Raw genomic sequence first — 21559 nt, 5'->3', positions numbered from 1 at the left:
GGGTATGATGCACACTTGACCCTTCCTACGTCCACCCTAAACCAGACTTCTTCCATCTACATTGGCCTCCTCTCCGTACTTCAGGTGAAGCTTATAAAAGAACCACCACAGCCTTCCCAACACCTGAGCAGGGTTATTTCAAGATTCTGCTCAGGGCTGGCCCTAAGGCAAGGCTGGGTGGCGCAATGCGCCAGGGCGCCGGGCTGCCAGGGGGCGCCGCACTGCAGTGCCCGCGGCAGCCGCGCTGTGCCCGCCAGACAGTTGCACTGGGAAACGGGGGGGGGGGGGTGCCAGAGGGATCTTCACACCACGGTGCCACGGATTCTGCCGCATTATGTCATTCTGGCTATAACAGTGTAGGAAAGGCTTGTGGATTATTGCCTTTTCCTGCTTTTCAGTGTAAGAAAATTGCAGCAGCAGAAGGCACAGGGCACCTGAAACACTCAAGATGGAATGGTTGCAAGGCATGGTTTTTCCCAGTTTTCTTTCTATCTATCTTGTCTTTCATGAAGATGAAGCAGCTGAAATAGGGAGAGGGCTTCCCTTTTTCTTACAGTCCTTTTGTAATTTACATGCTTATAGAGAGACTTTTTAGCGTCATGGCACATTTCAATTTTTCTTTTCAGCGTACCTTATCTGCAGATAATTTTGATTTACACTGTACTTGAGGGGATCTTTGTTCATAGTTTTAGAAACCCATTCTTATTGCTCCATTTCCTTCTGTAGCACATTCCTTCTCAAAAAGGCCCTCTCAGAAGCAGGTTGCTAGCAAAGAGCTGGGAAGTTTTGGAAATCTGGGAGATTCAGGACGGGACAAACATCTTTGCACAAGCTCATGGTTAAATTATGGAATGTACTATCACAAGATTTGGCAATGGCCACCAATTTAAGACAGCTTTAAAAGGAGATTAGGCAAATTTGTGGAGGATAAGTTATCTGTGGCTCTGAGTCGTGATGGTTGAGAGACCTGGTGGCATGACTCTAAAATGCATGTGTTGTTTCTGGGCTTCCCATCTGGTTGGCCACTCTAGGAAACAAGATGCTGGGCTAGATAAGCCTTTTGTCCAATCCAGCAGGGGCTGCCTTGTGTTCTTAATGCTGTTAACACAGCCCTCAGTGTTCAAACAGTAATGAAAATAGCATTGAGTTCCCCACCATTCCATTCATAAAATTGGTGCCACCATGCATTTGCTGCCAGGCTGTCAGCATGCCGACAGCCCCTCAGGAGACAGCAAGGCAGACTGAAGCCCAGAACACTCTTCTTAGGGAGTGGGGATACACTGCAACATTTTGTTGCAGGTCCCACTATTTTATTTTAATCATGATACCAGTGTGCATAGTTGTGTTTTGTGGACATATACAGGTACCTGAAATCATTTCTAATGTGTAAAAGGTAAAGGTAAAGGGACCCCTGACCATTAGGTCCAGTTGTGACTGACTCTGGGGTTGCGCGCTCATCTCGCATTATTGGCCGAGGGAGCCGGCGTATAGCTTCCAGGTCATGTGGCCAGCATGACAAAGCCGCTTCTGGCAAACCAGAGCAGCACACGGAAACGCCGTTTACCTTCCCGCTGTAGCGATTCCTATTTATCTACTTGCACTTTGACGTGCTTTCGAACTGCTAGGTTGGCAGGAGCTGGGACCAAGCAACGGGAGCTCACCCCGTCACAGGGATTCGAACCGCCGACCTTCTGATCAGCAAGCCCTAGGCTCAGTGGTTTAACCCACAGCGCCACCTGGGTCCCTTTCTAATGTGTACAGAACAGCAAAACCTCCTTGATGCTCACATTTCCCCTATATTTTAATGTGGCAGCTCTTTGGCATCAGGATAGTATAACTTTTGAGATGCTTAGAACTGGGATAGCAGCAACTGTTGAGCTTTTAGTTCTAAATACCTTAGAAGCATTTCCCTTTACACAGACTTGCTTCCGAGGGATCGGGATGAAAATTTCCCAAGTTAAAAGCCAGAGAAGTGATAAGCATTCTGAAAACTTCCCTTCGCAGTAGCAAATAACCAACAAGCTGTAACAGTAGATCTGTTTTCCTCCCATTTATAAATGCTGTATTTCTGTTGGGAAACTTCATTCAGTGCAAAGAATAAAAATGCAGTGGTATTCAATTCACACAATGACAGTTGACTGACACCTAATGTAGCCTTTGGAATGGTGACAGAAGAGGCAAACATTTGTTGATTCTTTTTATATGCTAAAACACACTGTCCTCTTAACAGCCATGTGTTGTTGTTTTTTCCTATTCTGGAGAGAGATGTAATCATGGCTTTTTGAGATGTTGAAGTTTCTGGATGTATTGCTGGTTTCTCTGTGTTCTGGTTTGCGTTCTCCATTCCTGCTACGCCATTTTAGCAGAGGCGGTAATTCACCCAGAAAACTCATTGCGAGTTCGGGACACATTGCACTCTGCATCAAATGAGAGATCTAAAAGGAAGTCTTAAAATCGTTACTCGACCAATCAGCTTTCAATCATGTGACACATTCCTAAAATAATCAGAAAGTATGTGGAAACTGCAGGGCACAGTGACTCACGCATGATCAGTCATGTCGTTTAAATTGCCTGTAAGGCAGAGCGAACTCCTGCCTTTCATCCTCCCTATTCTTCTGCTTTTATCAATCCACATTCCCAAGTGGATGGTAGTCCCTATGAATATTATACTAAGGGACAATTTAGGCAGAAGCTGCAGTTTATCGCTATGTGAATAAGCCATTACAGCAAGCCTTGGGCTTGCACACTCCTCCTGGTTTCCTCTGGCACATGCCAGAAATATCCACTTTTGGTTTTAAAGCAGCCTGAATTCCCCATTATGTCCAAAGTTGGGAAGCTACGGTTGGTTAGCTGGTGCCTTAGCCAGGACTTTTAAAGCTTCTCGGACTGGCGAGCACATTTTGAGTTTGGAGAAAGTGCCATGAGCAGCGGTTGCAAATTGACTTCTGTGGGGGAGCATGGCATAACACGGCTGCCATGGGGTGTGGCATAGCACAAAATTAAAGAAAATATAGTCATCTCTGCTCCCCACGCATCCCAAACAGCCTCAGGCTTACCAAGGGATGTCAGCTATGTTCTGCTGGTCCTGGTTGCAGAGATAACGCGTTCTTGATTTCTAAAAATACTAGGTGCTTAATTCAAAGAAATGAAAAGCAAGAATTGGTGGTTTATGGTTCATCCCGGAAGCACCAAAGAAGGCCAGAATTATAAATCAGTGTTTGATCCTGGTTTGTTTGAAATAATGAGAGTTCAAAACCAGACTTCTCTACCCAGGGATTCCAACTCCCCCCAGCCCCCAGCTTGACCAAATCCAGTGGTCAAGGATAATGGGAGTCGATGTCCTGAACTTCTGGTGGGCAGCAGGTTAACGAAAGCTGGTGTAAAATAACCAAATTTCCTGAGTTTGTCATCTTCATTTATCTCCTTACTTGTGAATGGGTGAATGGCAAGAGTATGTGAGACCAAGCCTCAGGCCCGCTTTGCTTTGTGAACATAATGCTAAGCCATGTTTTAGTGTTAACATCTGAAGTGGTCCTTATTTATCCTGCAGTAAATTGTTCCATCAGGACATCTTAGCTGGTATTCCTGTATTGGTCACACGGGGATATTAAATATTATTGCTATGGTATTTACTTATTTACTTTGTAAGCTGTTTAACGGTTTGGTAATATTAAGCAGTCTATAAATTGATTACAAAAATAATTTCCCCAGCTTTTCTGTTTGTTTGCTGCGGCAATTTTTTTTTTTACAATGTTTTAGCTATGTGGTGTTATTATTTTACAGTTCTGTTGAAATTTTGAGCACCCGACCAACAAAATTGACAATGAAATTCTGAAATCCTATCTTGAAACAGTTTATGTAACAGATTAGACTTGCAATAGCAGGTAGTTTGATGCATGGCATATCACAGATATGCTAGGTTTCCCCATTCTTTCCTGGACCTTCACATTTGCATACATGAGAAATTGGCTCACATGCAGTGTTCGAAACTCCCATTGTTCTAGGCACATTTTGCAACAGGAATTTCTTTAGCGTGAGCAATTTCTGAGCTCTGGGCGCAGTACCGCACCTAAGATTTCAGATTAAAACTTCAGAGTGGAGGGAAAGGAGGACCTTTTTCTGCCTCCCCACTTCCAGCTACTCTCTGAAGACTGGAGAAGAGACCCTCTTAAGAATATTAGGAGGTGGGCAGGGGAAGGACTAGACCAGGCATCCCCAAACTGCGGCCCTCCAGATGTTTTGGCCTACAACTCCCATGATCCCTAGCTAACAGGACCAGTGGTCAGGGATGGTGGGAAATGTAGTCCAAAACATCTGGAGGGCCGAAGTTTGGGGATGCCTGGACTAGACCCATATGAAAAATGAACATAATATTTTAGCTGCAGTTCATTCATTTTCAGCTATGTATTCTTGTTATTTAAAAAAAAGTGTGCCTAGACACTCCATTGTAGCGCCCATAACCTAGATTTAAGGTGCCATTTAGCTCCTAGCTTTCATATCTCTGTTTCTAACACTGCTCATATGCATGGAGCACTCCTGCAGTGGGCTTATGAAGGGTTCTGTGAGACGTAGCTAGATTTAGTAGAAGGTCACATGGCCATTCAAGAGAAACCTACATGGATAACTCATTTGTACAAGTCGTGCTCAAATGTATGTGTGCGCAAAAATTGCGCCGGGAATTATTCTGTGGCTACAAACCATTAAAGATTGTCCAAATTGGTTCTGAATGTGCCTCGTGAAAGATTTGCAGAACTCTGCTTTTCAGAGCTTCCCAGGGTCTTTGACATGATAGAGATTTATTGCTGATTGCTAGGATCACAAGGTGTGCATGTTGACTTATTGGCTTCTTTAAAAAACAATAAACATGTAGCAGTTGTTTGGAAACATGTGTGGCAATGTCTCCATTGGGCACAAGTAACTACCCATGGACTCTGCCTTTTGTTCCACAGTAATTGCATTTCCCTGATTATTCCCCACCCACCACCCGGCAGAGTTAAACTTAGAACTTTCTTGGGTAAACTCTCGTAATGTTGGTGATAAGCATTTTTACGGCGGGAACATATGGGTTAGGTTTTTCACAAATGGGAGCGTTATCAGAAGCCACTGTGGTGACCTTTTTACGTCTAAAAGTATAAAACTTGAATAGAAGTATAAAAATAAATAATGAAAAGTCATGCACAAGCCAGTTTGCTACATGGTGTTCATACAAAGTTTTTTATTACTATTTGAAAAACAGGTCATAGCAAATGATAGAAGCCCTCTAATGGGAAGAGTCCATTGGGAGAAAATGGTGAAGAAAGTCTCACGGTTTGGTATACGAACAGGCACTTTTAACTGCTCCAGTGACCCGAGGTATGTTCTTGAAGTTGTTGTAGTGGGTTTTGCCTCTATAACGTGGTATCACCTGTAATGTTGACTACTTCCTGAACCCCCTGTTGAAAAGCAGTATAGAAATATCATTTATTTTATGACATAAGCAATACAGAAAAAGGAGAAGAAAACTGACAAAACGACAATATGTGATTGTAGGTCATAATATATCCACAAATAAAATATTCACAGTTTCCATAAACTTATGAAGATAATTCCTGTAGATTAGGCAATATTAAAATATTGTTAATACAGAAATAATTTCTCTGTTCACTGGCTTTGCTCATTAGCCAGCAATGGCAGCAGGAAATTCATGAATGACTCACATGCTCCTCTTCCTTGCTTCTAGACCCCAATGGAATGGGGTTGTATGTTTTCTCTGTGTCTAAATTCATGTCGTGAATTGGTAGAAGGGCAGCCCTTATTATAATTTCATGAGCAATTTCATGAGCAGGTCTGCTACTGTATTCGATTTCAGACAGTTTCGCTCGCAGTAGTTAAAAGACCGTGCTGAAATTCCTAATTGCCTGCTACGGAATATGAATTTCTCCATTTCATAATACACAAGAAGGTTGTGATCCTTGTTCTAGTTGCTGGTTGTTTGCTGCTTCTACAGATACAGTACTGCAAACAAAATGTTTCTAAATAGATGTTCATCACATCTGCAAATGTTTGCAAGACCACTTTAATTCTGGAGTGGTTAAGTTCAGTGCGGTAAATGATAGTGAAAACTCTTTCTTTTTCAAACATTCCTTTATTTAACCCAATGTTTTCATTGTAGATACTGCAGGAGAAGAGGCTGGGTGAGATCCACATTAATCATGTCCGTTCCACAAACTAGTACGTCCAAAGGGAAAGTGATGCTTAAAGAATACGGTGGACGTAAAATCGAGACGGAGCATATTTTCAAATGGATAACAGCCCATGCAGCTTCCCGGATCAAAACCATCTTCAAATCGGAACACTTGAAGGAAGAATGGAACAAAAGTTATCAGTATAGGGTGAAAATATACCTGTTTGCAAAGTTAGACCAGCCTCCAGCTTTCTTCTCTGCACTAAGTGTAAAGTTTACTGGCAGAGTTGAGTTTATTTTTGTGAATGTAGAAAACTGGGACAACAAGAGTCACATAGCAGAGATGGGCATCTATAAGACACCATCCTACATACTTAGAACTCCCGAAGGAATTTACAGGTATGGGAATAATACTGGTGAATTTATTTCCCTCCGTGCCATGGACTCCTTCTTGCGTTCCTTACAGCCAGAAGTTAATGATTTATTTGTTTTAAGCCTGGTATTAGTTAACTTAATGGCTTGGATGGACCTATTTATCACTCAGGGTGCTACTATCAAGCGCTTCGTTGTTCTTATAAGCACTTTAGGGACCTATAATTCTCTACTAATTATTTCTTGGCTACCAGTCTTGGGTTTTTTGCAGTTACCTTATTTAGACAGTTTCTATGAATACAGTTTAAAACTCTTCCGGTATTCAAATACAACAGCCCTAGCCTCATGGGTGAGAGCTGATTGGATATTTTATTCTTCTCACCCCGCCTTGTTCCTCAGCACTTACCTTGGTCATGGGTTATTAATAGATTATTTTGAGAAAAAGAGAAGGCACAATAACAGCGACGAAGTAAATGAAAATAACCTAGAGTGGTTATCTAGCCTTTGGGACTGGTACACTAGCTATCTGTTCCACCCTATCACTTCGTTTCAGCGCTTCCCCTTTGAATCCGATTGGGATGAAGACCCAGATCTGTTCCTTGAGCGCTTAGCTTTCCCCGATTTATGGCTCCACCCCCTGATACCAACCGATTACATTAGAAACTTGCCCGTGTGGCGATTTAAATGTGCCGGCGGGCATTCCGAAGAAGAGATGATGGAGCTCTCTCAAAGCGAAAGTGAGTCGGATAGCGAATGCAAAGGTGCCTCGAGAAGCGGCCGGGCGGTACCTGAGGACGAGCAAAGCGCCCTTCAGAGCCCTCGCGAAGGGGAGCCCTCATGCAATGGCGAGACCTGTTCGTGTGCCAAAGCCAGGTCAAATGGCTCGCAAAGCTCTACAGAAGATACGGAGCCCGATTGGTCTGTTTGGCCTGCTGGTATGTTGCACTCTACGGAATGTGTCGTGTGTCTAGAGAATTTCAGAAACGGATGCTTGCTAATGGGTTTACCATGCGGCCATGTCTTTCACCAGAATTGCATTGTGATGTGGCTGGCCGGGGGGCGGCACTGCTGCCCAGTTTGTAGATGGGCCTCTTACAAGAAAAAGAAGCCATATACGCATCAGCAGCTGTTGTCAAACCATAGCCCGTCTTAGGTGTGTGCTGATAACGTCCTTTGTAACCTTCCTACATATTTACTGCTTGCCATTTAAATGTTAGTCACAAAACAGACCTTGTGGTTTTAAAGTTTTAGTTTAAATGTTAGTGCAGTGAAGTAAAAATAAACATGATGCTAATGTCGACAGAATCATTTGGTTGCCTTGTGTGTTGAAATAATGAATACGTATTGTACAATGACACCTTTCCTTTTACAGCATTTGGAAGTTTTAAAAAGTTAACATTTTTCATTTGCTTTTTTTGTAAGCACAAAAATCATATATATTTGTCAACAAAAGTATATTTCAGGAAATGTTTTAACATGACGGGATAGGATATGGGTGAACATGGAAATTTTAACATACAATAATTGTTTTATTTAAATGTTTCTTCTTTTAGAGTTTGTTCAGCACACCTTTGTTGAATAATGTATGGTCTGTGAGAATACATTTAAAAACAAATCCATGAAAATAAATTATTTTAAAAGAAGGTTAATAATTTGTTCTATTAATCGTTCCAATGGCGGTTTTGTACCTGTGCTTCACTTTGTCTTCCACTCAAATTTTACTTCTTATGCTTGCATCCTACCCTTTCTATAAGAAATTTGGATCTTATTGAGGTTTCTCAGGCAGAATATATCCATGTCCTAAATGCTTCTCGATTTGACTTTCATGTACATCAATAGTGCTTTATTAATTTCAAATATGAAATATAAAAGTTCATCAGCCACTTATATCTATTTATACATTTCTATCCCACCTAATTAGTCATTTGGGCTCTTCTTATTGACATCCATCTGTCTTGAGAGTCAATGAAGTGCGTCTCTGTGGGTGAAGTCAAGCCACTGCATTAGCAGCGCCGAAATGATCTTCTTAGGGTGCAAGCCTGGGCAGTTACACCCCGGGCAAGAAGGTTGTTGCCTACACAACTTATTTATATTTCTTAAGATATGCTTGTTCTATCTCCACTGTGCAGGTTCAAGGCAAAAATGTCTCTGAACAATCCACCATTTTCTCATTATACAGGATATTGGTCAGTGGTCAGTGCTGTGTCATGTCATATTATGCCTCGTGAAACAAATCAGAATAGGTTAGACCTCTCTTTTCAGTTACTGTCCTTTTGAAAGGCTCCAATCTGTCATGTGAATGCCATTTGCCTAGCACGGGGCTAAAATAATTCAAAGGTTAACGTATATGGATGTATATTCATTTCAATGGGAGTTCATTGTATGCAAATTTCAAATGGGCTATTGGTTACATAGTTGAATGGAGGGGGGGGAATCACAGTTGAACAAGAACAAAAAAAAAAACCAAGTCAAATCTGGTGAATATAATTCAAAACTATCCAAGTGCCAATATTATCCTCAAAAGCAAAATTCTGAAATAATCAATTGCCTGTCCCTATTTTAATAACGAGTGATACTTTTATTTTCTCTGCTACGTTATGTGTCTTGTACCAGCTTATGAACCTGAAACTACCATACTGCCTCCATTTATCTGGGACCAAGTCCCACGAAACACGCTGGGGCTTATATCTGAGTACACGCGTAAGTGTCACATAGGTACTTAATGAGGTCTGAACTGGTGCTCGTGCGCTCTCCTCCTTTGGAGCTTTTTAAGCAGAGGTTGGATGGCCACCTGTCAGGGATGATCTAACACAGAGTCCTGCATCGCTCGGGGTTGGACTAGATGACCCTTAGGGGAACCTTCCAACTCGAGTCTATAATTCTGTTCTATGTCAGTGGGCAGCGTGGCTGCCTCCGGCTGCGGGGAGCGGCTTCGATCAGCTGCCTGTCACTTGCGAGCAACCAACCAGGAATCAGATCGGGGCTTCCGCGTCCCTAAGCTCCGGCCTTCCGCCCTGAACCAGCCTTTCCCGGCCTCAGGTCCCCGGATGTTGCTGGCCTACAACTCCCATCCCCGAACAGCCGGTCACCGCTAGCAAGGGATCATGGGAGTTGTAGTCGTTGGTTGAGGAAAGGTCGCCTTGGCGTCTCTATGGTGCGCACCACTTCCTTGTTTCCTTGGGAGAGGGCCGGAAGCAGGAAGTAGCGCGTGGATGGGAGGACTAGGTGCCGCTGGCCGGAGATGGGGCTGTTCGGGAAGACCCAGGAGAAGCCGCCCAAAGAGCTGGTAAAGGCCGCTTGGAGGGAGGGAGAGGCTGGGAGAAGGGGCCGACTTTGGGAATAGGGCGCCCTGAGCGAGGACAAAGTTTGGCCTCTATCCTACTAAATATTTCTTATTTCCACAATAATTCCTTTTGGTACAGTTTATAAATATGGACATTATTATTATTAGTCCCCTCGGCGCCTTGTGAGGGAGCCTCCCGCACACTCCCGAAATCCGGCGCTGCTGGGATGAGCCGAGGCAGGAGTTTAATTTTTTTAATAAGAATTCATAAGAATTTATTATTTAGACCCCGCGCATCTGGCTGGGTTTCCCCACCCACTGTTCATTTATTACGTTCACATGCCACCTTTATATTCGAAGGAGCTGAAGGTGTGGTGTACTGTACGTGGTTCTCCTCCCCATTTCACCCCCACAACAATCCTGTGAAGTAGGTCAGGCTAAGAGATGGTAACTGTCTTCCAAGGAGCTTCATGGGCCGGGTGGGGATTCGAACCCTGCTCTCCCAGGTCCTTGCCCGACGACGCTCTTAGTCTTAACCATTACACCACACTGGGGGGAAGCTGGGGTTTGGATGGGCGTAGTGGGTTTGCACCTGCCTGACTGGTCGGTTGAGTAGCTGACACTTCCTCCTGCAGGGCTGGGCATCAAGCCCCATGTTGAGGAAGGGCTTGCCGGATTCACGGAACTGCAGAATTGGAAGGGATCCTGGCGGGGTTGGGGTCATCCAACCCAACCCCCTTGCAATGCAGGAATCTCAGCTAATTTCCAGTCCCACATGGCAGAAAACAGAGGACGAGCCCCACTGAAATCAAAGGGGCTTCAGCTAGTCTTAAGTAGATGTGGTTAAGATGGCACTGTTAAGTCATTATCAACTGAAGTCCCATTGATTTCAATGGGTCTTCTCTAAGGATGACTGCCTGCTTTTCCCAGATGCTAAAAGCAACAGATTCAGCTTCTCACCACTTGGCACTGCAGTAGGTTGGGTTTTTATAGAATGTGGAAGTTTGGGCATTCCAGATTAAAATATAAGAGCTCTGCTGGGACAGAACAAAGGTCCATCTAGTGCAGCATCCTGATTGAAGGCAATAGCTCTCTTCCACTGATGCTTCTCAGCAGTTGGTACAAACATGTGTGTGTGTGTGTGTTTAATTTTTTATCTATAAGTCGCCTTGAGTCCGTGTCAAGGAAAGAGGCAAGGTGCAAATAAATAATGACAATAATAAGGTGCACAGGATGAATGGCAGAATCCATGCAATTTGGGAGAAGCGTGAAGGAAAGGATCCTCAGTCATCCCACCCCATATTGCCAGGTTAACTGGAGAGCTCAGAAAGAATACATATCCTTAGTTGTCTTCTAACATGTTTAGAAGAACCTATTGAAGTGAACCTGTTGAAATTAGTGGTCATGGCTAACAGGGGTCCATTAGTTACAGTGGGTCTACTGTGAGTAAACGTTAGTTGACTACAGCCACAAATGTGTTGATAATTCCAAATTTCTTCAAGTAATGTTTCACATCTACATTAGGCTCACCATATCCAGAGTTGCTCATTTGCCTTTATTAAAATCCTCTCTCAGGTTGTCTGTCAGTAATGTGTATGGGTCAGTTAGTTTGACTAATGGACTAATAATTGAAAGCCCTGGCCCACAGATACTTGTTCTCAGGAACCAGCTACATGTTCGCAGCTTTATATCAGGATCTATGGGCATGATCAATACTATCAGTTGCCCTGGATTCAATGACCCCTATCCAAACAGCACTGATCATTAGGTTGGTGCTACCCAACTAGCTGAGCCACATCTGCAACCTCTGAGCAGGACACAGTTTCAGATCTCCTGTCTTTCTTTTTCAGGTCAATGAGTGGTCACTGAAGATACGAAAAGAAATGAGAGTGATTGATAGACAGATTAGAGGTCTGTATTCTCTTGGGTTTTCTCTGAATTGCTCTTCTTTCAGATACCCCAAATAAACACCAGTAAGATTTTACCTGCCCCCTCCCCAATATTTTATTCAAGTTGGCACTCCTGGACCCAGCAGTGCAAAAGCAGCACTCAAAGTCTGCTGGCAATTTATCAGGCAGCCCATGGTGGCTTCTGCACTGACCACTAAATTCATCTGCAAGGGATGAGAAGATGTACACTGGTACCTCTACTTACAAACGCAATCCGTTTCGGGGTGCCGTTCGCACCCGGAAAAGTCCATAAGTAGAAGGCCGCTACAAAAGTATTGTATATTCAGTAGTATACATATTGACTGTTAAAACCCCATATCAGTCGTTTTTATTGTTTATGTAGAGAATTACGCAGAATTTCTGGTTTAATATGCTGGCTGTTTGCCATAATAAACATTGACTGACTGAATGCCGCTACTGTGCGTGTGCGAAGCGTGATAGCGCGCTTGTGTGCGAAGCACGCAGATCGCTTTTGCGCATGCACAAAGCTGCGTGCGCGGGGTGAACCCAGAAGTAAACACTTCCAGGTTTGCCGCGTTCGTAACCTGAAAAGCCGTAACGTGAAGCAAACGTAACACGAGGTATGACTGTACCAACATATCATGCTTGTTCTTTGCTTGGGAAATATTTGGGGGGGGGACTTATATCAAGAGAAAACATCAGTCAAAGCAGTGTTTGTATGCGGGATCTGAACATCAGTTTAAAGTTCATGCGTTACATTTCCTTGGAACTGGCAATGAGGGAGCAAGCTTCGAGATTTCAGTCCAGGCACCCCCTGCCAGAAATACTCAGGGCAGCATCCTCTAGAAAGTTCTCCTGTGCAAGCCCCTTTGAAATGAATGCCGGCTGTACTGTCACTTAGCTCCCATTCACTGGAGTGACACTTTTGCAGGGGAATTTCTTGGTGGCCCTTTGTACAGTATAGAACAGGCACCCCCAAACTGCGGCCCTTCAGATGTTTTTTACCTACAACTCCCATGATACCTAGCTAACAGGACCAGTGGTCAGGGATGATGGGAATTGTAGTCCAAAACATCTGGAGGGCCGAAGTTTGGGGATGCCTGGTATAAAAGGTTTTTAGTTTAGGCTTGAAATATTTAAAATGGAAGCAGCTGCCAGAGGGAACCTTTACACAAGGCCACATCTATAACAAGTTATCAGAGCCTTTTGAGAAGGAAATGTAGGCGAAGTTGTCGTAACTTCCCCCCAATGGTTGCTAACGCATCATTAGCATGGTTTACTAGTACAGTCGTACCTTGGTTCTCGAATGCCTTAGTACTTGTACGCTTTGGCTCCCGAATGCCGAAAACCCGGGAGTAAGTGTTCCGGTTTTTGAACGCTTTTCATCCGCCACAGCTTCTGCTTGAGTGCAGGAAGCTCCCGCAGCCAATCAGAAGCCGTGACTTGGTTTTTGAACATTTCGGAAATCGAACCGACTTCCGGAACAGATTATGTTCAAAAGCCGAGGTACAACTGTAGTTACTTGAATGATGCTCTACCCACAAATCACCTCTCTAAGAGCACTTCCTCTTCAGTTGAATTCCTCCCATCACTCAGTGCAAGCAAGTGTACTGTGGGTTATTCATTGTTTGAGATTTGTAATAAAATAAAATTTAAAAATGCCATTTTCTACCCCAAGCTGTTCACTGGCAGGAATATTTGTCAGCAACTGGTGCTGAGTATATTATACTAAGATTGGGACTTACACCTGGCAGGTAGGAACTACTGACTGGCTTACAATCCAAGGCATAATTCACTCAGAGGTTTGGAGCTGCCATTTGAGGTCAAGGACAAGACCTCACTCCTTGGGAAGTAAGGTGGTCAGCTACCAAATTTTGGTTGGCCTCTGTAATCTGCCCCAGATGAGAGCAGACAATATATGCATGTTCTCAGAGCCTCCCAAACATTGTCTTTTGTTCAGAGAGGTCTTATTAAGTCAGTGGCTGCTAGTATAGGGGGACTGAGATGACAGGTGAGTCCCATTGTTTCTCTCCTATGTATTATTAACACGCCAAGGAAAATCACGGCTCATTTTTAAAGCCCTGAGCTTCCGCCATTGCCATTTACTCTTGTTTGCACTGTCTCCTAAATGTAGATATTCAGCGAGAAGAGGAAAAGGTAAAAAGATCCATCAAAGATGCTGCCAAAAAGGGTCAGAAAGACGTTTGCGTGGTCCTGGCAAAGGAGATGATTCGTTCACGGAAAGCTGTGAGCAAACTCTACGCCTCCAAAGCCCACATGAATTCAGTGCTGATGGGGATGAAGAATCAGCTGGGTAAGGAACTGGGCTTCCACGGCAGCACCTGTCATGGTGGAACAAAATGGTTACTTATTGTATTTTTTGCTCCATAGGACGCACCCGAGCATAGGACGCACCTAGTTTTTAGAGGAGGAAAACGAGGAAAAAAATATTTTGCTTTCGCGAATTGTCCTAGGCATAGCAGCCAACTCCAAGATGCCTAGGTGCCTTTTGCCCCCCCCCCTATTAAATATTTGAGGAAGCTTCTTTTGCAAAGGGGGAAAGCTCCATTTTTTTGAGGATCAGCTCAAAATTGTGCAGCTTTTTTTGCAAATGGGAAAAGCCCCGTTTTTGTGGGGGAGGGGGAGTCAGCTCACAGTTGTGCATCTTTTTTGCAAAGGGGGAAAGCTCCATTTTTGAGGATCAGCTCAAAGTTGTTGAGCTTACCTTGCAAAGGGGAAAAATCCTGTTTTTATGGGGTTCAACTCACAGTTCTGAGTTTCTCTAGGAAAGGAAAGGGAGCCATTTCTACAGTTTCCAGACAGATAATCTAATCAGCCAGTCACATGTCGCTGGGGAAACAAGTAGCCTCCCTCTGCAGACAACAATTGAGGCCTGGGCAAGGGGCCTGGGCGAGGTCGGGAAGGGAGCTAGCTCCCTTATCTCCCTCCCCGATCTCTTGCAATCAGCTGCTGAGTGGGTCCTTTCAACACTCTCTTTCCCTCTTGTTAGCCTTTAGCTCTTAAAAAAAAATTCAGCTCCAGGGACCACACATACACTCCATAAGACGCACAAACATTTCCTCTTACTTTTTAGGAGGAAAAAAGTGTGTCTTATGGAGCGAAAAATACAGTAAATTTCTCTTCCACCAAATCACACAGGCAACTGAATTCAAAAGAATGCTGTCATCTATCATATCTCTCTCTCTCTTTCATCTTATTATTTTGGTAGTGCTCTAACCACATGAAAGGGTAGCAATAATAATAATAATAAATTGTATTTGTACCCCGCCCTCCCCAGCCAAAGCCAGGCTCAGAGCAGCTAAAATCATACAAATAACAGAGTATACATAAAAACAGGCATCAGTTAATTAAAATACATCTTAAAATTAATTCAGACAAATTAAAAGCTGGAGAAATGGCAGTTATCAGCTTAAGATTGAGAGCGGTTAATACTTGCCAGGACCAGCTGTTTTCACTGATCATATAAGGACCTGTGAACAGGCTGGGAGGCCTCCTTCACACTTGTTCTTATACAGTGGTACCTCATGTTGCGTACGAGATCCGTTCCAGAGCCCCGTACGCAACATGAAGCACCTGCGCATGTGCATGGCACGATTCGGCGCTTCTGCACATGACATCATTTGCCGCGTCTGCACGTGCACAAACCACTGAACCCGGAAGTACCCTGTTCTGGTACTTCTGGGTTCGGCGCGTACGTATCCCGTGTCGTACCCACAGCATTCATAACAAGAGGTATGACTATACAAAGGAAAATAGGTGAGACTGCCCCCTGGCCAAAGGCCTGGTGGAACTTCTCCGTCCTGCGGAAAGATGTCAAATCCCACAGGGCCCTAGTCTCTTGTGGGAGAGCGTTCCACCAGGCCGGGGCCATGGCCGAAAAGGTCCTGGTTCTTGTTGAGGCCAGTGTCATTTCCCTGGGGCCTGGGATCTTTAGAGTGTTGTTTACAGACCGTAAGGTCCTTTGTGGGTAGGCGGTCCCGTAGGTACGAGGGTCCTAGGCCGTATAGGGCTTTAAAGGTTTAAACCAGCACCTTAAACCTGATCCTGTACTCCACTGGGAGCCAGTGCAGCTGGTATAGCACTGGATGAATGTGATCCCGCGGCGAGGACCCCATAAGGAGTCTCACTGCAGCATTCTGCACCCACTGGAGTTTCTGGATCAGCTTCAAGGGCAGCCCCACGTAGAGTGAGTTACAATAGTCAAGCATGGAGGTGACCGTTGCATGGATCACAGTGGTAAGGTCAGGGCGAGAGAGGTAAGGGACCAACTGCTTAGCACGGCGCAGATGGAAAAATGCCACCTTTGTCGTAGCTGTAACCTGCGCCTCCATAGAAAGGCGTCGAAGATTGCACCCAAACTCTTGACAGAAGACGCTGTCACTAATTGCACCCACACAAGCGATGGGAGCTGGCAATGGGTTAGGAAATACCCATGCAATAGGCCTTGTCCACCAAGCTGTGTTACTCAGCTATATTCCCCTGCAGCATAGGCACACACACACCTTGCAGAAGCTCTTCCCACAGTGCATGTGCAAAGGGGGCCTTGGACAAGCATTTATCCAGAATGCTCCCACCTCAAGCAATCCGTTCTGAAGCTGAGCTGTGGTGCAATGCTGCAACAGTATTTCTCTCGCATAGAAAACTGTGAAATAAAATGACGCTTGGAAATAGAGGCTTTGAACCTCGTTAGACCAAATGAGCATAAAAGGATCAAGGGTCAATAATACAGAAAGAAATAGAAGACTGTTGTGAAGACTGTAGGACTAAACAATTCACACCATAGATTTATGCTTATGCTGGGCTGTAGCAAAGGTCAGTAATGTTTAAATAAAGAAGCAAGTTGTAGGAAAGCACATCTCTCTTCTTTCCGCATGATAGCAGTATGCAACCCAGGACTTCCCCTTTAGAAAAGTGCTCTTCCGAAAGGCTTGGTTTCCTTCCACCTTGCTACGCATTTGAGGTCTGCGGAGCTTTGGGAGGTAACTAAGGTTTTGTAGAGGACGAGCAATTTGGTGGCATTCTGTGTGAGCCTCAACTCGTAGGTTAAAAGGTAAAGGTAAAGGGACCCCTGACCATTTGGTCCAGTCGTGACCGACTCTGGGGTTGCGCGCTCATCTCGCATTATTGGCCGAGGGAGCCGGCGTATAGCTTCCAGGTCACGTGGCCAGCATGACAAAGCCGCTTCTGGCAAACCAGAGCAGCACATGGAAACGCCGTTTACCTTCCCGCTGTAGCGGTTCCTATTTATCTACTTGCATTTTGACGTGCTTTCGAACTGCTAGGTTGGCAGGAGCTGGGACCAAGCAACGGGAGCTCACCCCGTCACAGGGATTTGAACCGCCGACCTTCTGATCAGCAAGCCCTAGGCTCTGTGATTTAACCACAGCGCCACCTGGGTCCCTCATAACTCGTAGGTTATGTCACTCCAAATAAGCCAAGAGCTGGGGAGGCAAACCACGAGCTCAGGTTTGCACGCAATGCTAGGCCATACATGGCTTGGCTCTGGCGGCAGCAGGACCAGGGTGGAGCGAAGTGGCTGTGATCTTTTGCTCCAGGCACCCAGCTGCTTCCTCATTCTTGCAGCGTTATGTACAAAGAAAGCCACCATTGGATACAGTGTCATGTGATATTGCCGCCTTGTGATTTAATCACCACAGGTTTTTTGTTTTTACAAAAATCAAGCGGCCTGGGAAGCATTTGTATACCTGAAAGCAAGATAATAATAATAATGTCCCAAGCAAGATCCTGGGCCAGATCATCCTTGATGTAACATTGCAGTCCTCTGAGCACATCCTTATCCTAGAAAATCTTTGGGGGTCTTTTTCAGAAGTGGAAAGGAAAATAATACCCTGCTCTTTTATGAACACTCTTATTGTTGGGTTTTTATAAGTTATCAAGTGTTGAGAGAAAAGATGGACTTCTTGTAATCTTAGGTACCCTCAACTTCCCTCTGAATTGAATAGGAACCTTGATCTGGGGGCAGGGAACTGCCCAAGCTGATGTTCTGCTGGTCTGAATTTGATCTAAAAGTCTTCCACGCCTTCTCTTGGCAGCTGTCCTGAGAGTGGCTGGCTCATTACAAAAGAGCTCAGAGGTAATGAAAGCCATGCAAAACTTAGTAAAGATCCCTGAAATCCAGGCTACAATGCGGGAATTGTCCAAAGAAATGATGAAGGTAAGATTACTCTCTTAATTCTTTTTTTGTATGATCTGGCTGTGTAAAAGTGTAGCAAGGAAAGCAGCCTAGCATGTAAGATAGTACCTGCTTCAGATCATTGTTACCCTGTTGCCTTGTTTGTTGGTATCCTGGCTCCTTCTGCCTACCCTTTGCCAGATGAGGCCACTTGAACATCAGTCCGAAGGAGATCAGTTGTCAAACTTTCCTTATCTCTCTGGATTTATTTGTTTTTTTAGCTTCATGCAATTGTTTGTTGGGACAGTCCAAGCTGTGGCTGAAAACTAGGGCCCAATTTCCAGGTCTACAAGTGTATGATCCTGGTCTGTATATACAAATAACTTGATCTTCCAGCAACTACAGGTGAAACTCGGAAAATTTCAATATCGAAAAGTGCATTTATTTCAGTAATGCAAATTATTATTATTATTATTATTATTATTTAAGATTTACAAATGCTTTCTTTTGTAAAAATTACAGTTACAATAATACAAAAATAAACAAAAATAAACATCGCTATTACATTTCATTATTTACATTCCATTTACTGTATAATTGACCCGCCTAATGACAAATATTTACAATTACAACAAATAAAGCCTTGACATCTTGCTTTGCATGTCATGCATCTATCTCATATATTGGCTTCACCTTTTAAGTTGCATTACTGAAATAAATGCACTTTTCGGCAGTATTCTCATTTTCCGAGTTTCACCTCCACATTTTCTTTAGGCAGGTATTATCGAAGACATGCTGGAGGATACTTTTGAAGGTATGGAAGACCAAGAAGAGATGGAAGAGGAAGCAGAAATGGAGATTGACAAAATTTTGTTTGACATTACAGCTGGTGAGTGGAAGTGTGCACGAGTGTCTGTATGGCACGTATGTGCCATATCCTACTTTTTATTGTTGGCAAAGTTGGCCATCTTCATTTGCAGCGTCAGCTCTCCCGTAATATTAAATGGAAGCTTGACTCTGAACAGGTGTTGCTGAGCAAATGAGACCCTGGAGTCTACAAGGGTTATATGCCACAGCTTTTAAGCATTCTCTTGAGTCTGTGTTATGTTTCAGAAAGTGAAGTTAAATGGCTGTTTCATCTTCTGGTTCTCCCATCTAGTCCAGTGGTGGGGAACCTCCAAACCATGGGCCTAACTAGGCTAGGCAGCAGTCCAAATTTCGCTCACAAGGCTGTTTTCCAGACATCATATATGTGTGGGGGGGGGTAGACAAAGACCTGGCAGCAAAGAAGCAATTGGGAACTTTGAAGTGCACTCCCAATGGTTCCTTGGCCAGCACGGCCTGTATTTGTACTGCCTTCCCAAAGCTGAGCAAGTGGGCCCCTGGACTTTGGGAAGGAGACAGGGTCCTAGAGTCCCCCTGTCTCCTTCCCAAACCCTAGTTAGCACTTTCCCAGCTTTTGGAAGGAGATGGGAGGACCCTACCAGAGCCTTGTGCCCCCTTCCCAAAGCCCAGCGCCTTGCTTACCCAACTTTGGGAAGGCAGCATGGGGGTTGAGTTGGGGGATGTCAAATGTTGGCCTTACTCTCCCCCCGCACGACAATACCATGTGCTGCCCGTGGGTTCCAGGTTGAAGTGCTCTTGTGGCCCACTTGGTATGAAAAGTTGGACCGCCCTGAATATCCTTGGCAAAGTTTTATGGTGGACAGGATGATGAAGAAGCTTAATCTGGTTCTGCTGCCATGGCTGATCAATGTCAGCTAGGGTTGGGTCTTCCGCAGTCCTGTCCTTTAACAGTAGTGGAGACTATTGAAACAACCTACTGCTGAAGACTGGTAGGTCCACATGGTTGACTAAGAGGGAATCTGCTGTTTCTGGCCAGTTCTATTAGATGCCTTGCTCAGCCTCTGGACTGAGGGAATGGCCTGAGTGGTTGATAACCATCATGCCTGAATGCTCCCTGGTTCTCCAGAGAGCTCAGAGCAGGCTTCTTCAAGCTCGGCCCTCCAGATGTTTTTGAGACTACAATTCCCATCATCCCTGACCACTGTTCCTGCTAGCTAGGGATCAAGGGAGTTGTAGGCCAAAAACATCTGGAGGACCAAGGTTGAGGAAGCCTGGCTCAGAGCAATGAAAAAGCAGACTCCGTCATGACGACACAGAAACCTCACTTTCTCCCTGTCATTCAGAACTGTCAAGCAAGCCAAGTTGTTCTAAGGGGAGCAGGACCATTCATATTTTGCTCCTTGGGGAAGGTGATGAAGCCCTGTCAGTGGTTTCTGTGACTTATTTGCAGTTTGTGAGTGCAATTGCTCACACCTGATCCCACCCTGCTTAGAATTCTGGGATAGTTCCGGGTTGAGCCTTTATATTTTGGCGCTTCTTTTTCAACTGCGAGTCTGCTTTGCCTTTTCTTGCAGGAGCCTTGGGTAAAGCGCCCAGCAAAGTCACCGACGCCCTTCCAGAACATGAGCCCGAAGGGGCTACAGCAGCTGTTGTTGATGAAGATGAAGAAGAAGATATTGAAGCAATGCAGTCGCGGTTAGCTACTCTCCGTAGCTAAATGTAGACTGGCAGTGCAGTTTGGTGCATTTTGCCACAGGCTGTCCTGTCATGCCTTTTAAGAGTGCAAAACCTCATGCAAAAGTCTTTCCTGTATATATTCCTATATCTATTTTTTTGTGGGTTTGCCTTCAGAGATATTATTTTTAACTTTACTGTCAACCTATGCCCAACACTAAACCGCTCTTGGGGAATGGAGAGGGGGTGGCATATGTATTCTCAAACAAAAATAAAAATAAAAACACTTTGAACGAGCCTGTGCTTTACATACTGTCTTCTGCGGGCTGTACCTGCAACAACAGCATTATGTACATTTCTGAAACAGTATCACCAGATTTTACCCTGTTTCTCATATTTTAAGACATACCCATAAAATAAGCCATAGCAGGATTTTTAAGCATTCAAGGAATATAAGCCATACCCCGAAAATAAGACATAGTGATAGGCGCAGTAGCAATGCCGGCCGCGGCAGGAGGAGGAGGAAAAAAATAAGACATCCCTTGAAAATAAGCCTTAGTGTGTTTTTTTGAGGAAAAAATTAATATAAGACATGTCTTATAATATGAGAAACACGGTAATAAACAGTTTTTAACACTTTCCTGCAGTCCCTGGTGAGCTGGTAGTTTCTTTCAAGTACAGTATGTGGACTGAATACACAAACCACTTGCCAGTTATTAAAAACAAAGTAAACTCTTCAGCCACAAACTGCACTTCTGATTGGCTTAATACAGTTGATCACCTGCAAGTCAAAGTAATATGTTTTTTTTTTAGGAAGTCTATACTGAAATAGTAAAAGAGGCCTAGCAGCAAAGGGGGGAAATCCAAAATAGTGCAAGTAAAAGAAAACTCTGTCATTAAGCAGTTTTAGGTACATAAAACCTGTTTTTCATTTATATTCTTATGGATTCTTTAAAGCTTGTCATGCAATCCAGTCAAAAGCTCATCAGAATGGAGATGTCACATTACAATAAGCCATAGGCACAGTGCAGTTTTAAATAACAAAGGATGGATTTCCAGAAAGCCTTTATATCGCAATTAAATTATGTCATGATCCACCATCCAGTTTTCCAAATAATGATCAAGTAGCGCATATGACAGCAAATCAATATGTAGGT

At 44.2% G+C, this 21559-nt stretch overlaps 1 protein-coding gene across 5 annotated transcripts in view; it reads left to right on the top strand.

Annotated features, from left to right (window-relative positions):
* LOC118094891 (charged multivesicular body protein 3) overlaps positions 1-21212 on the top strand; it is a 31118-nt gene extending 9906 nt beyond the window's left edge. For 3 of the 5 annotated variants that reach the window (XM_035135634.2, XM_060282307.1, XM_035135633.2), the window contains exons 4-5: positions 5237-5352; positions 6152-9010. In XM_035135634.2, coding sequence (XP_034991525.1) covers positions 5237-5352; positions 6152-7688 — 1653 coding nt within the window. In that variant the 3' untranslated portion in view covers positions 7689-9010. Of the gene's footprint in view, positions 1-5236; positions 5353-6151; positions 9011-9675; positions 9822-11668; positions 11730-13862; positions 14043-17802; positions 17925-18656; positions 18772-20302 lie in introns of those variants that run through there. The other 2 variants (XM_035135636.2, XM_035135637.2) reach the window with 2 other exon arrangements.
* Positions 21213-21559: the final 347 nt, after the last annotated feature.

The sequence above is a fragment of the Zootoca vivipara genome, chromosome 13 (assembly GCF_963506605.1).
Source record: "Zootoca vivipara chromosome 13, rZooViv1.1, whole genome shotgun sequence".
Lineage (NCBI taxonomy): Eukaryota > Metazoa > Chordata > Lepidosauria > Squamata > Lacertidae > Zootoca > Zootoca vivipara.
This window is presented reverse-complemented; position numbering and strand designations above follow the sequence as displayed.